Here is a 13,702-nt window from a genome sequence, read left to right on the forward strand (position 1 = left end):
ATTCAGGAGAGATGACTGAGTGAGGTTGAAGTTGAAAGGTGAGAGAATACAGGGGGAATGTGACATGTGGAGCAGTGAGATGTGAAGGTAAGACTGAAAGTGAATGAGTGCCCAGTAAATCAAAGCTCCATAAGACAACAGATGGTGGATTAGAGGCTGCTGTGGTGATGAGTCACATCGGTTAGTAAGTCTGTGTCATGATGAAATAACAGTATAACATGTAATAACAGTAATAACATGATGAAATAACAGTAGACACATTTTTTCTGTTAGTTGTCTGTTTTCTGTTTTAAAAAATGTGTTCCAATTTCTCTATGAAACTAATTGAAGCACAGAGTGCAATGTTGGATATTGACAAAGGGTGTAATGCAAAGCTGCTATGCATGAGTATCTGCATGTGTTGGTTTCTCAAAAATAACTGTAACTGTGTGATGATTGTACAAGCTGGGTAACAGATAAGCAAGAGGAAGGAGCCAAAGGCAGATGCTTGAGGCAGGGCTGGAGCATTTCAATGATTCAGTGCACAAACTAAAAGGTACAAAGGATGAGCCAGGCAAGAGTCAAAACAGATAATGCAGTCCAACAGAACAATACAGAGACAATGTCAGAAACAAAAATCAATTTATTGACAATAAGGGAAGGAACCAAAAGCGCACTCAAACTGAGTGGAAATAACTCAGAACTAAGCTGGAAAAACTGAGGCTGAGAGGCACAGCGAGCGGGACTAAAGACGCTGAAAAATAGAGCAAACAGAAGCATAAAGTCCAAAAGTTCATCAAGAAAATCCTGTTTCACAAAACTGTGTTACTGTTTGGTGGTTAGAGTGATTAGAGGCTGGCTAGTAGATGTCCCTGTGGTAGGTCCAGCCGTTCTGGAGGGAATGTTCTAAAGGGTCAGAAAAATACAGCCCTTGTCATTGATATGTCTCATTCACTCATTGCAGTCATGTGTGAAGGAAGAAGGGCTTTCTGTTTTGAGGCACGTACAGACTAATTACTGTGTGTGCATGTGTACATGTGTTTGTGTGTTAGGTAAAGAAGCACCTGCAGCTGGACTTGGCTTGGATTTGTTTCTAGTCTTTATAGTTGTCCTAACATGGCTGCCCTTTGGCTTGTCCAATCAAAAGCAAAAGCTGTGGAAACAATCGTGTGTTCCTCACACCTACTGAATGTGTATCTAAGAGTGGGATGAGGCAGGGTCAGGGTTATGAGGGCTGACTGATTTAAAGTTTTATAAAATATCCATATAAAACATGACAGAGTGTATTTCTTACTTGCACAGAATGTTTATTGTGCATTTTCCCTTTATGTATATGATGCAGTGTCAATTAAAAAATAAATACTTGGTGAAACTTGAACATAGGACATACCACAGAACTTCTTGAAGATCCTGGCCTGTTCAATTGTTAAAAGTCATTAGATTTTTTTTCCGCAGAAGTGAAAGATACAAGTATTAGTTCTCCACTTTAAGACTTATTCACAAACTGTATTAGAGCTACAGAACTTTCTTGGTTATGAGTTGTAATATGAGGAATTCAGCTGTTCACAGGAGATGAGCTTGATAGCTAAAGGCCCAGGCTCCCTCTCTGCTTTTGGAAACTTTAGGAGTCATAAGTAATTCTGGCAATGCAGTGGTGTAGTTAGATAATACATGACTTTTTAAGATAAGATGGTGCCTGACGATTTATGGCTTTGTGAGTAAGGAGAAGGATTTTAAATTCTATTCTGAATTTTGAAGGGAGCCAGTGCAGAGTGGCTCATATCAGAGAAATATGATCTGTCTTCCTTGTTTTGTCAGAACACGAGAACAAGTGCTGCAGCATTCTGGAGCAACTGGAGAATATTTAGCAACAAATTTGGGCAGCCTGATAATAAGGAATTGCAATAATCAATTGCATTAATGCATGGACTACTTTTTCTGCATCATTTTGAGACAGGAATTGCCAGATTTTTGCAATGTTATGTAGGTGAAAAAAGGCAGTCCTTGAAATTTGTTTCACATGGGAGTGTCCTGAAGACTCACTTGTAGTCTAGTTAACTGACTACTTTCTTCTGGCTTCACTGATAAATATTGCTGGGTATAATTTGCATAGGAATGAAAATTTATTGAGTGTTTCCTGATATTGTTCCCTAAAGGAAGAATAAATAAGGTGAATAGAATTGGTCCAAGCACAGAGCCCTGCAGAACTCCGTAGCTGACTTAAGCAAGCACAGAGGAGTCATCATTAACGTGTACAACCGGAGAGCGATCTGAAAAGTAGGATTTAAACCAGCTTAGTGCAGTTCCCTTAATGTCAATGAAGTGTTCTAGTCTATGCAATACCATGGTCAATGGTGTCGAATGCAGCACTAAGATCTAATAAGACTAGTACAAAGTCCTTTGTCTGATATAATTAGATCATTTGTAACTTTAACAAGTGCTGTCTCTGTGCTACGATGTACTCTAAATCCTGACTGGAAGTCCTCAAATAAACTGTTGCTGTGTAGAAAGTCACACAGCTGATTAGAAACTACTTTCTCAAGAATTTTTGAGAGAAAGGGAGGTTAGATATAGGTCTATAGTTGGCTAAAACCACTGGGTCAAGAGTAGGCTTTTTAAGAAGAGGTTTTACAACTACTTTAAAGGACTGTGGTACGTGTTGATAAAGACAGATCATATGATCTGATGATCATATCTAATAAAGAAGAGCCAATTGAGGGTAAAACTTCTTTAAGCAGCTCAGTTGGGATGGGGTCTAAAATACAGGTTAACATCAACAGGTGAAAAACAGCCTAAAACTACAACAGGTTTAATAACAATTTCTATGGTTTCTGTGTTTGAAAATAAATCAGTACCTATTGAGGGCAGGAGGTGATGAATTCTGTTTCTAATAGTAAGAATTTTATAATTAAAGAAGCTCATGAAATCATTACTGCTGAAGGCTAAAGGAATACATGATTCAACGGAGCTATGGCTCTCCTTCAGCCTGGCTACAGTGCTGAAGAGAAACCTGGGATTGTTCTTATTTTCCTTTATTAGTGAAGAGTAATAGGTTGCCCTAGCACTGCGGAGGGCCTTCCTGTATGTTTTAAGACACACTTGCCAAGCAAAACGAAATTTTTCCAAATTGGTGGAACACCTTTTCTTTTCTACTTTTAGTGGAGTTTGCTTTAATTTGCGGGTTTGGGGATGTATACCATGGAGCTAACCTCCTCTGTTTTTTACCTTCTTTTGTAGAGGGGCAACAGAATCAAGTGACACAGTGGACCAGTAGCGCTATCAACCAGATGGGCCAGATTGACTTTAGATTTTAGACTGCTTCTTTATTGATCCTAGTTTGGGAAATTATTTTGTTGCAGTCACAATTAAACATACAGAAAAACACCGAATGTATACAACAGTTGTTTAAAAAAGTAACAAAAAAGTAACAAAAAATATAAACAGGAATAAAAGTTTGTTAAAAATAAAAATATAACTAAGTATAACTAAATATAAAGTTCTATAATATGTATTACAATGTATAATACATATTATATACTATTGGAAGAATATAATAAAGTTTGAGATGATAAATAAATGTAAACAGTAGACCATATATATTGTGATATGGCATTGATTTAAACGCTGATGCGATCATATCCTTAAATTTAGCTACAGCACTATCAGACAGGAATTTTGTGTAGGAATTTTTGCCTACTGGTGGGTAGTCTGGTAATATGAATTCAAAAGTTATTAAATGATGGTCTGACAAAAGAGGATTCTGTGAGGATACTTCCAAGTGTTCAATTTCAAGAGTTCGAGAGTATAGTTAAAACTAGGAGTAGTTTCGTGTACATTCTGACAAGCAAACTAGTTTAATAATGACATAAACACAGTACTAAGGCTATCATTATCAACGTCAACATGTACATTAAAATCACCTACAATAATTACTCTATCTGTTTTAAGGTCTAAACCTGATAGAAATTCTGAGAACTCAGATATAATAATATATGCACATACGTGCATCCCATTCTTGTCAACACAGTACCTCAGGAACGCCTTGAGGGAACTTCTCCAAATTTTTCACAAAGGTTCACTTCAAATCAAGGATTAACTGATTAAATGTTGGTGGTCAAAAGTCAAAGTGACCACACAAAACACATTTTTGCCATAACTCAAGAATTCACACAAATGTCTCATCAGCAAAAATGAAATGATGATATTTTACATCAAAAAGGTCAAAGATCAACTTCACATCTTCATGTTGCTGCAGAAACACTTTTCTGGCCACACGATAACTCTGGAAAAAAAGGGAAGATTGTGACCTTATTTCACTTTTGGTCAGATACTGAATTGGTGACACTAATCTTGGGTGTCCGCCTTGAAACTGTGCTGATTGTATAGATCATCTGTGCTGCTGACTTGGAAATAAAGCATAATGGGAATGGGAAGGCATATATTTCCAAGGTTCACTGGAAATAAACTAATAGCTGCTGTAATGCTGCTGACGTCACATTTCTAACTCAGTCTGCTACTCTGGCTTCAATACAAAATACTGATCAGCTATAGCAACCCCAGAGGGTCAGAAACTCAAACTCAAATTTCCCAAATCCAATGCCATTAAGTGGAGACATTGTGTGTCAGGAGAGGCCAGAAAGTATTCTGTATACACATTTAGATTTTCTATTTTATTTGTTGTTCGTATAGCACTAGCTTCATGAACAGGAACAGTTAAATGTAGCCCTTGACTTCAAAATGTGTGAATATTTTATTCACTCTATTGTTCATTGTATTTACCACTTTTATATACAGTCAGGTCCAAGTTGTTGATGGACAGTTAATTTAAGGTCTCACATTTGTGTTGTGCAGTTATCAGGAGCTCTATTCATTTAGGGCTATCATTTTATTTTATTCATTAGTTTCTTATGCCACTAACTTGGTGAGCAGGAACAGATAAACGTAGCAGTTTACTTCCCAAAATTGTTTACTTTCCACATTTATATGTAGTATAGCAATGATCATGATAAATCGTAATATCGATCCCAATATTTATAAAATCTTGATACTTACAATACATATCAAATTGGCACTCAAGTTTCGTGATAGTTTCAAGGCAAGAGCCCTAAATGAGATTCACTCGAGGGAAATGTGGTCCTTGGTGTCAGGGGGCCACCATTCACTTCTAATCTAAGTGAGGCAGAGGGGCAAAGAAGAAGGTAGAAGAGAGAGTAAGGGAGAAGAAGAGAGATAGAGCAGAGGAGGAGAAACAGGGAGGAGGGGAAGATTTTGTGAAAGAGTGAAAGAAATTATGAGAAAGAGTTATTAAATTCCTTCCTCTTGTGCCACAGGGTAGTAATGTTCTGTCAGCAGTTGCCAAGTATACTTGGCTCTGTCATAACCATCTTCACCTCTTCATAGCCACGGTGAGTGTGATTTAGGATAGAATGTAAAACCTAATGATTTATTATGTTCTCCAATGTAATCTACCAGTGACACCCACCTAATGGGCTATATCAACCTGTCCAGCCCTGACTCATTGCCTTTAGAACACCATAAATAGTAGCTTGAATCTGGTTGACCCAGTACCTTTTTTCAGGTTGTACATTCAGAGTAGCTGTATGTAGTAGTAAGTAGGCCATTCATTGCAGGTTGAAATGTTCCCCCCTTAAATCAGCACTTGATACACGGTGGCTGCAAATACTGGTAGAGTGGAATTTAATATGATTCTGATTATTATTATTACAGAAAATATTATTCCAGAATTCCTCCAAATTCTGGCATATTTCATGTAAGTTAGACAAGTGGATTTGTCAAGGGTTGCAGTTCAATCCGTTGACCAGGGGCACTTGCAATGAGTTTGGTGATCAATGATGCACACACACTTCAAGTCTGAGCATTTCTGCAAAATTGATGATATTTTGCCCAAAGAGGATGTAATAGAAGCCTATATTTAAGTAACCATAACTCAGTGGTCATGGATCTGACTCACTTTAAGTTTTACGCAATCCATTCTTTGTAAAATGTTCTGACATTTCAAAAATCAACATGGCCTTCTATAACTGTTTGTTTACATCTAGGTGCAGATTCTAAACTAAAGATTTTCCTAACATATTCAAAGGATTGAGCAACCTTGGTGGAGTTTATGAGTGTGGAGTTTATGAGGAGTGTTTTCTCAGGACATAAACTTGACGTGTGAACGTGACGGGTGTGTCTATGTGTGTGTGTGTCTGTTTTTGTTACCTCATTGGGACCCTGTGTGTGTGTGTGTGTGTGTGTGTGTGTGTGTGTGTGTGTGCGTGTATATGTGTATGTATGTGCATGCGTGTCTTTTGATGTAAGGTTTGTTGTGGGCCCAGGGCCACACAGTACTTTACTTACCTTCACATCAACAGGAAACTGTAAAGCTTCAAGTACCACTCCAAGCAAAGGTTTAGAGTCTGACTCATCTTTAATAGACCCCTGTGTCCTAGAAGGTGTGTTCATTCTCTTTAATGTGTGTGTATGTGTGAGTGAGTGTGTGTGTGTGTGTGTGTGTGTGTGTGTGTGTGTGTGTGTGTGTGTGTCTGTTTGGGAGACAACCTCTTTGGTATGATTATTGTTGCCTCTTTAAACTGTATGGAGGCATTTGCAGGACAAACTGGCTCTTCTTTTGACATCCACAGCAGAGTTAACCCTTCAGAAATGTGGACTGAGGCTAGGAAGATAGTGTGGGGTACACCACACACTGTACACTTAGTTTACTAGTCATTGAGACTACGACTCACCCAAACATTTGCATCATGTCTTCCCTGGTTCTTCAGGAGTTTTGTCAGGTATGACAAAATGATGGGATGAATTTATAACATAAAGCTAGCATTGCAAACTGAAGGTTTGAAATTTGTACTGGCTTTTCACGCAGGAGGTGTTTTAGTAATGTTTCTCAGTTGTCCATCTCACATTTGTCTGAGAGAACAAATAAGTTTCTGTATCAATTAATGCAGTTGTCTACAAAGACTAACCTGAATCTTATTTTTATGCTTCAGGGTTATTTCCCTCTGTTTTATGCACCTAACTACAAGGATTGTGTCTGGGATTCTTAGTGCTGCTGCTATGCAGGTAACCAACACTGTACTGTGATTGAACTCATCCTGTGTAGATGGAGCATTGAACCAGCAGCTGCTGCCCTGCTACGTACTGCTTTCACCATGCAGCCTGTGTTGACAAGGTGTAAGGCATAGTTTACCAGGTAGGGAGGGTATAATGCATGGATACTATTGAATTGCAGGTTTCAGCATTTGGAACTAGATGTATATGAGGGATTAAGAGTCAGTCTACCTCCAAATCAAGGACACTCTTCTTTTTTTTTTTCTTTTTTTTTTTTTTTTAATTTGTCTCACACAAGTTGTCCAACTTTATGAGAGTACAGTACAAAATTTCTAGAGTACTCCTTGAAACTTAATGTAGATCAGATTTTTTTCCAAAAGTTTGCATACATATGATGGGGTTTGCAAAGCATCTGAAGGTACACAAAATATCAAGTAACTGTTAAATGCCATAGTCCACTGCAATTTTTCTCATGGAAGGCCAGATGCCAACATTGCACAGTTGTAGCCACCTAAAATTGAAGGTAATTTACATTAGTAAATACCCCCTTGTCTTTTTTACTCAAACAGTAAACCAACTATAATGCTTGAAATATTAGTAGTTCATTCCTACAGAATGCACTGAGATACAGACTGACACTGTTGCGCGGCATCATGGTCAATACATACTGTAGATTCCAAACAATAGTTAAAAAAGTTGTTTAGTTTGTCTGGCTATTGTAAGTAAAAGTTGTAGGTCCTCTCTGTGTGTGTATCTTTCTGTTCACCCTCAGCTTTTGGTTTCCCCCTACGGACAATTGAGCCCATTCAGCATACAGCAAACTATGGTAAAATGAGAGCTGGGACAGTTTCATTCAGCAAACTCAGTCTGACAGGGATCTACATGCAGACACACACTCCCGTTTTTTATGGTGTTTATGCTTCAGCTGGAAAGAAAGGTGGATGAGCAAAATAAGGGTGAGACAGAGCATAAACCTCCTCCTGACCATACCCAAGATAAGACATTTGCATTTTGGTTTATATATGTCCTTGTGGGTCAGCAGAAGTGTAGCTGCATGTGTACATAATCCTCTGTATCAGCAGAGCCCTGGGTGTTTCTGTTTGTTTGCAGTGTATGTGCTTTCCTCCAAAGCCACACCAAATCCCTGACCCTCACAACTATCACGACAGCCGTGCTGATTGATGTTTCAGTGCTTTTAAGGTGATAGTGTACTTCATCAGAAGTGCTTATGGTTGACCAGTCTTGGAAACCCTCTCTGAAATTGCTTTTTGGGGTGTTGTGTCCAACAATTTCTTCAACTTTGTGAAACTGACAATCCAGGATTCACACCCACTTAATGCAGTAATTAGGTGTGTGGGGATAGGAATATACGCAGGTTTTGAAAATTGTTTTTTCATGTGTTACACAACAGTTTCTGGTACTTTTTGCATTTACATCAGTGTCCAACATGAAGAATGGCTTCCTGGAGAGACAGACTGAAAATGTCCATCATTATCTCTATATTTAAAGAATCCCTCCTCTCTATGACAGCAGACAGTTCAAACATGTCCTTACTGCAACTCACAATCCCTGTAGGCCCTGATCAAGGTGCCTTCATATTACAGCAACTCTCTCCATCCCTATTTAATCGTATAAATTCTTCCAACCAACTGCTCTAGCTGAAACAGGTTATCTTTCGATTCATAAGACTTTTCCATTTTGCAGCACGACAACCCAGTGTTACAAATCTCATTTTTCTTACAGATAACATCGATTTTGTTTTCTAGTATACATATTATTGGATATTTAGTATTAATTATTATATTAGCATTATATTATATTATAGTATTATATTAGTATTAACCTGGAGTATCTCTGTGAGGGCATTTGTCACCAGTGACCAAAGGAAACTCTGAGCAGGGCATTTCCACAGAAAAACTGAGAGCAGAGCTTTCATTTTATTTCATTTTACTGGGGTGATATACACCCTATGCAAGATTGTAATTTGAATGATTCTGCATCAGACACATTTGATATTACTGAAGAATTTCATATTCTTTGTTTGTTGGCCGCTGAAAAGAGACCCCTATGTCTTTCTCCCAGTTAGTCTGAGTTACTCAGGGTTGAGTTACTCTGAGCTGTAGAGAGGATCACAAGTTTATATATTGTAGAGACTAGTCCTTTCCTGGTAACAACATCCTGATATTTATCCTCAATGCCCTTCCCTGTTGCAGGTCACACCTCTTAAAGCTTATCAGATTATGAAGTATATTGTTTGTAAAGCAAGTAGCACGTGGTGGTAGCACAGATATCTGCCTCCTGCCATTGACTAATGGATTGTCTCTTAGTGAAAATTTAGGATTATGCCAAAATTGGCAAGATGGTAGAGTGAATCCTGTAATTTTAACCCTTTTATGGACTAATCTAGCAAATAAATAATATGATTATTGAGTTCTGCTGGAGGAAAGCCACAAAGAAGCCTAGTATACTTCACTATTGACTTAATTATTCGATATAGCTATTATACACTGTTCAAAAAAAGTTAAGGGAATACTTAAATCACACATTGGATCATGATGAACAAATTATTGAAGTTGAAAATCTTTACTGATGTACAATTTGCCTAATTTGTTGTGAACAAAATTAATTAACAATGGTCAATGGAAACCAAAATCACCAACCCATTGAGGGCAGGATTCAAAATCACACCGAAATCACACCAAAATCACACCGTGACTCAGTAGTGTGTATGGCCCCTGTGTGCCTGTATGCACTCCAGACAATGTCTGGGCATGCTCCCGAAGAGTTAGCGGATGGTGCTCGATTGCATTTAGGTCACAGAAACATGAAGGCCAGTAAATGACATCAATACCTTTGTAATCCAGGAACTGCCTACATACTCTGGCCACATGAGGCTGGGCATCGTCCTGCACTAGGAGGAACCCAGGGCCCACTGCACCAGCTTAAGGTCTGACAATTGCTTTGAAGATTTAATCTTGGTACCAAACAGCAGTCAGGATACCATTGGCTATGACATGGAGGTTTGTGCAATCCTTCAAGGATATGCCTTCCCAGACCATCACTGACCCACCCCCAACCGGGATGATGTTTACAGGTGGCATAACGATCACCACAGCGTCTCCAGACTCTTTGACGCCTGTCACATGTGCTCATTGTGAACCTGCTGTCATCTGTGAAGAGAACGGGGCGCTAGTGGTGGACCTGCCAATTCTGGTGTTCTTGTCTGGTCAATGCCAATTGAGCTGCATGGTGCTGGGCTGTGAGCACAGGTCCCACTACAGTACGTCGGGCCCTTATGCCACCCTCATGTAGTCTGTTTCTGACAATTTGGTCAGAAACATGTACACCAGTAGCCTGCTGGAAGTCATTTTGCAGGGCTCTGGCAGTGCTCCTCCTGTTCCTCCTCGCACAAAGGAGCAGATAGTGGTCCTGCTGCTGGGTTGATGCTCTTCTACGGCCCTGGCCAGCTCTCCTTGTGTAACGGCTGGTCTCCTGGTATCTCTTTCATGCTCTTGAGACTGTGTTGGGAGACACAACAGGTACCGCTCCATGCTACCAGTAGTGACAAGGACTATAACATAATTCAAAACTAGATTAGAATCAGCCAGAAAGGATAAGGAGAGAGCAATTGTCTGTGTCCACCACATGCAAAACCATTCCCTTTATGGGGGATGTATTTCTTTTGCTCCTTTATGTGACAGTTTGACTTGTTCTTTTTGAGTTATTTTGTTATTATTATGAGGGGTGCCAGCCAGGTCTCTCTCCTGGCATTTAAGAGTAGTAGGTCAGTTTATAGTTTAGTTGGTCAGTTTGGTTTTTCTTTTTCTCAATTTAAAGCAAACCGCACAAAGGATGTACATACATATAATATGACACCCTGCACATTGAATGAGGCAACAGAAAACACACAGCCCAACACAGTATATGATGCAAAAAACAGTGAAAATGTATTGAAAAGTGCTGTACACGATCCCCAAAACCCAACAAAACAATGCAATATTTACACGATACCCACAATCCCCGATCCAGTCCACAAACAGCGCAAGGCAATCAACCAAAAACTCCACCCCTCCACTTCCTTTTGCTCAACCAAAAACGATTCAGTTCATGAAAAAAAAAACAATAAAGTTCGGTTCAATTTAATTCAGTCCAGTTATTAACAGTCAATCCGAGCAAGAACAGGGAAGAAAGAAAAAAAAACCTTCAAGCAAACCAAAAAGAAGAAGAAGAAGAAAAAAGTGCTTGATTCACTTACTGAAATAGTCAGTCAGTCAGTCCAGTCCAGTCCAGTCAAACGGGGGAAATCCAGTCCGGGTTTTGGCTGCTGGTTTGAGGAAGTGAGTGACCGGCTCCAGTGACAGATGATTTGGTGAAGTGGATAGCGGCGATCAGGGAGTGAAAAGCGCTGACGGAGATCATATATAGGTACAGGGGATGACACACAGCGGAGGATGAAGACTGCAAGGGATTAAACGGCCTCACTTGAGCGTGCTGCTCGATGGGTCTCCTACGCTCTCTTTCCTGCCCTCCACAGAGTGCCGGATATGGGAGTAAGTTGAATGCCGGCGCGAACTCTTAACGAATGGGTGCGCGAAACGTGGATGGGTGTGTGTGTGGGTGTATCTGGGGTGTGTTTTAGGTGCAACTATCCTGGTGCGGCAATCCAGGTTGTCACAACCTGTTGTCACTTTCACATTCCAAAGCAGGTGTAACTGAGTCACAATCACTTGTGCTTCCTAAAAGGACAGATTGATATCCCTGAAGTTAAATTGACTTGATGTGACACTGTGATGAGTAGTGAATTAGCTAGAATAAACATCTACTTTATTTTGTATCCAGAAAAAGTACTGAATATAGTCATAAGCCTTAGCAGGGACAGTATATACTCCGTAGGTGTGCATAATGCTAATAAAATGTCATCTGTATATAAATTAGATTTAAATTCCTAACTTTCTATTTCAGAAGGTTCACAAACTATTCTATACTATTCGATTGGTATGTAACTATATCAAAACCCATGATACGATAATACCTCGATTAAAAAGTCTGAGATTCTGTATTTATTTTTATATTTAAAAAAAGAAAGAAAAAACTTGAAAACATGCCCTTTATTAATAAATTAGTGTGCACAACACTTTTTATTCATATAAAATTAGTTTTTAACTTAAAGTGCTTCTGCTTTCCTGAACAATGTACAATTTCAAAACAAAAACAACGCAACAGTCAATAGCTGTCCTTTTATAAAACAAAGAGCTGTTCCATCAAGTTGGTAGTTGAACTGCGGTGAAAAAACTTTGCTACATGTCTCACTCGACCAAGCAGATGACTGGCATCTGCTTGGTCATACATTCAAACCTACTTGTAAAGCGAGATTTAAAGTGTGTGCAAACCACTTTTTGTGGGGACCGTCCGGCCTCTGTCATCGATACATCCATATTTTGTGCATTTTCTGAAATGACAGAAATACTATGATGATTGTTGTTATTCTTCATGTCAAGCTCCAAGCTGGGTGCTTAATAGTGCTAGATAGCATCATAGCTCCACAACAGCATCAAACCATATTTTTATCGTGAGATTCTTTATATTGTGACATTCCTACTATTTGGCTCACATTTTTGACCCATCCTTCTTTCTACCTGTTTCAGTTATAACATTATGCCTGCCTTATCATCCAATTCAAATATTATCATCCATAACGTGTAGTGCAGAGGCAGTTTCTTTGTGAATGATAGTTTGAAGTTCAGATTTCACGAATAAAAAGTCTCTTTTCAGACTCATTTGGGTCCTCAGTTTATTTTCATTATCTTTACATCAAGATATGTTTCATTGGGCCAACATGTTGACTGACTGACATCAGCTTATGTTTGAATATGTTCATGCAGCAATTGCAACTGTAGTAACAGCTAATGTACAATATGTCCTTTATAGATGCATTTTCATAAATATGCTGTAATACTCCAGAGAAGACAAGTAAATCTGTTTACATTTAGAGTAAGAATTGATTGGGTTGCACATTCCTCAAAGAGAAGATTCTTATCTGTTGATGTTTTCATTGTTGATGCTTGAGATCATTAGTTCAGTTTTACTTCCCAGACATTTTACACAAAGTTTAGATAAATGCTACTCACTCACTCACCTTTCATTCACCGCAGTGTATCTCAGCTACAAACTCTGATGTTTCTCCATTTGTGTATGTGTGTGCTGGAGAGAGAGGGATTGTGCAGGTGTGCTTTTTCACCACTGGGGGAAGCAATGAATCCTTGTGAAATTTACCATCGTCCTATAGAACAGTAGCTCTTAAAGCTGGGTGCTTCATCGTATCCGACAGGCTCTCCAGCTACATAATACAAGAATGACGGTTGTAATCCATAATTCTAGTTTCATAACTTACCATCTTATATATAAAGTAGATTGAATGTTATTGGTTAGCAATTTAACAAGAGAAGAAATCACTTTAAGGACATGCTGCCTCTCTCTCAGACATCTTACTGGTGATATAAAACATCACTACAAGTATTGAGTATGTTTTGAAAAGATAGCCAGATATTACAAAAATGTTGTAAAAATTGTGATATCTAAGAGCAGTATTTAAAAACAACAAAAAAAAAAAGCATTCTTTTAAAAGTGGGCTGCTGTGGCTCAGGGGGTAGAGCGGCCG

At 38.8% G+C, this 13,702-nt stretch overlaps 1 protein-coding gene across 2 annotated transcripts in view; it reads left to right on the forward strand.

The window, feature by feature from the left end:
* Positions 1-13,702, forward strand: part of septin12 (septin 12) — a 95,748-nt gene that overhangs the window by 39,642 nt on the left and 42,404 nt on the right. The window contains exon 1 of one of the 2 annotated variants that reach the window (XM_076752141.1): positions 11,479-11,594. The exons of the other annotated variant lie outside the window; for it this stretch is intronic. Within the exon in view, the coding sequence (XP_076608256.1) occupies positions 11,543-11,594 (52 nt within the window). The 5' untranslated portion in view covers positions 11,479-11,542. Of the gene's footprint in view, positions 1-11,478; positions 11,595-13,702 lie in introns of those variants that run through there. 2 annotated transcript variants of the gene reach the window in all.

This window comes from Chaetodon auriga, chromosome 16, assembly GCF_051107435.1.
Source record: "Chaetodon auriga isolate fChaAug3 chromosome 16, fChaAug3.hap1, whole genome shotgun sequence".
NCBI lineage: Eukaryota > Metazoa > Chordata > Actinopteri > Chaetodontiformes > Chaetodontidae > Chaetodon > Chaetodon auriga.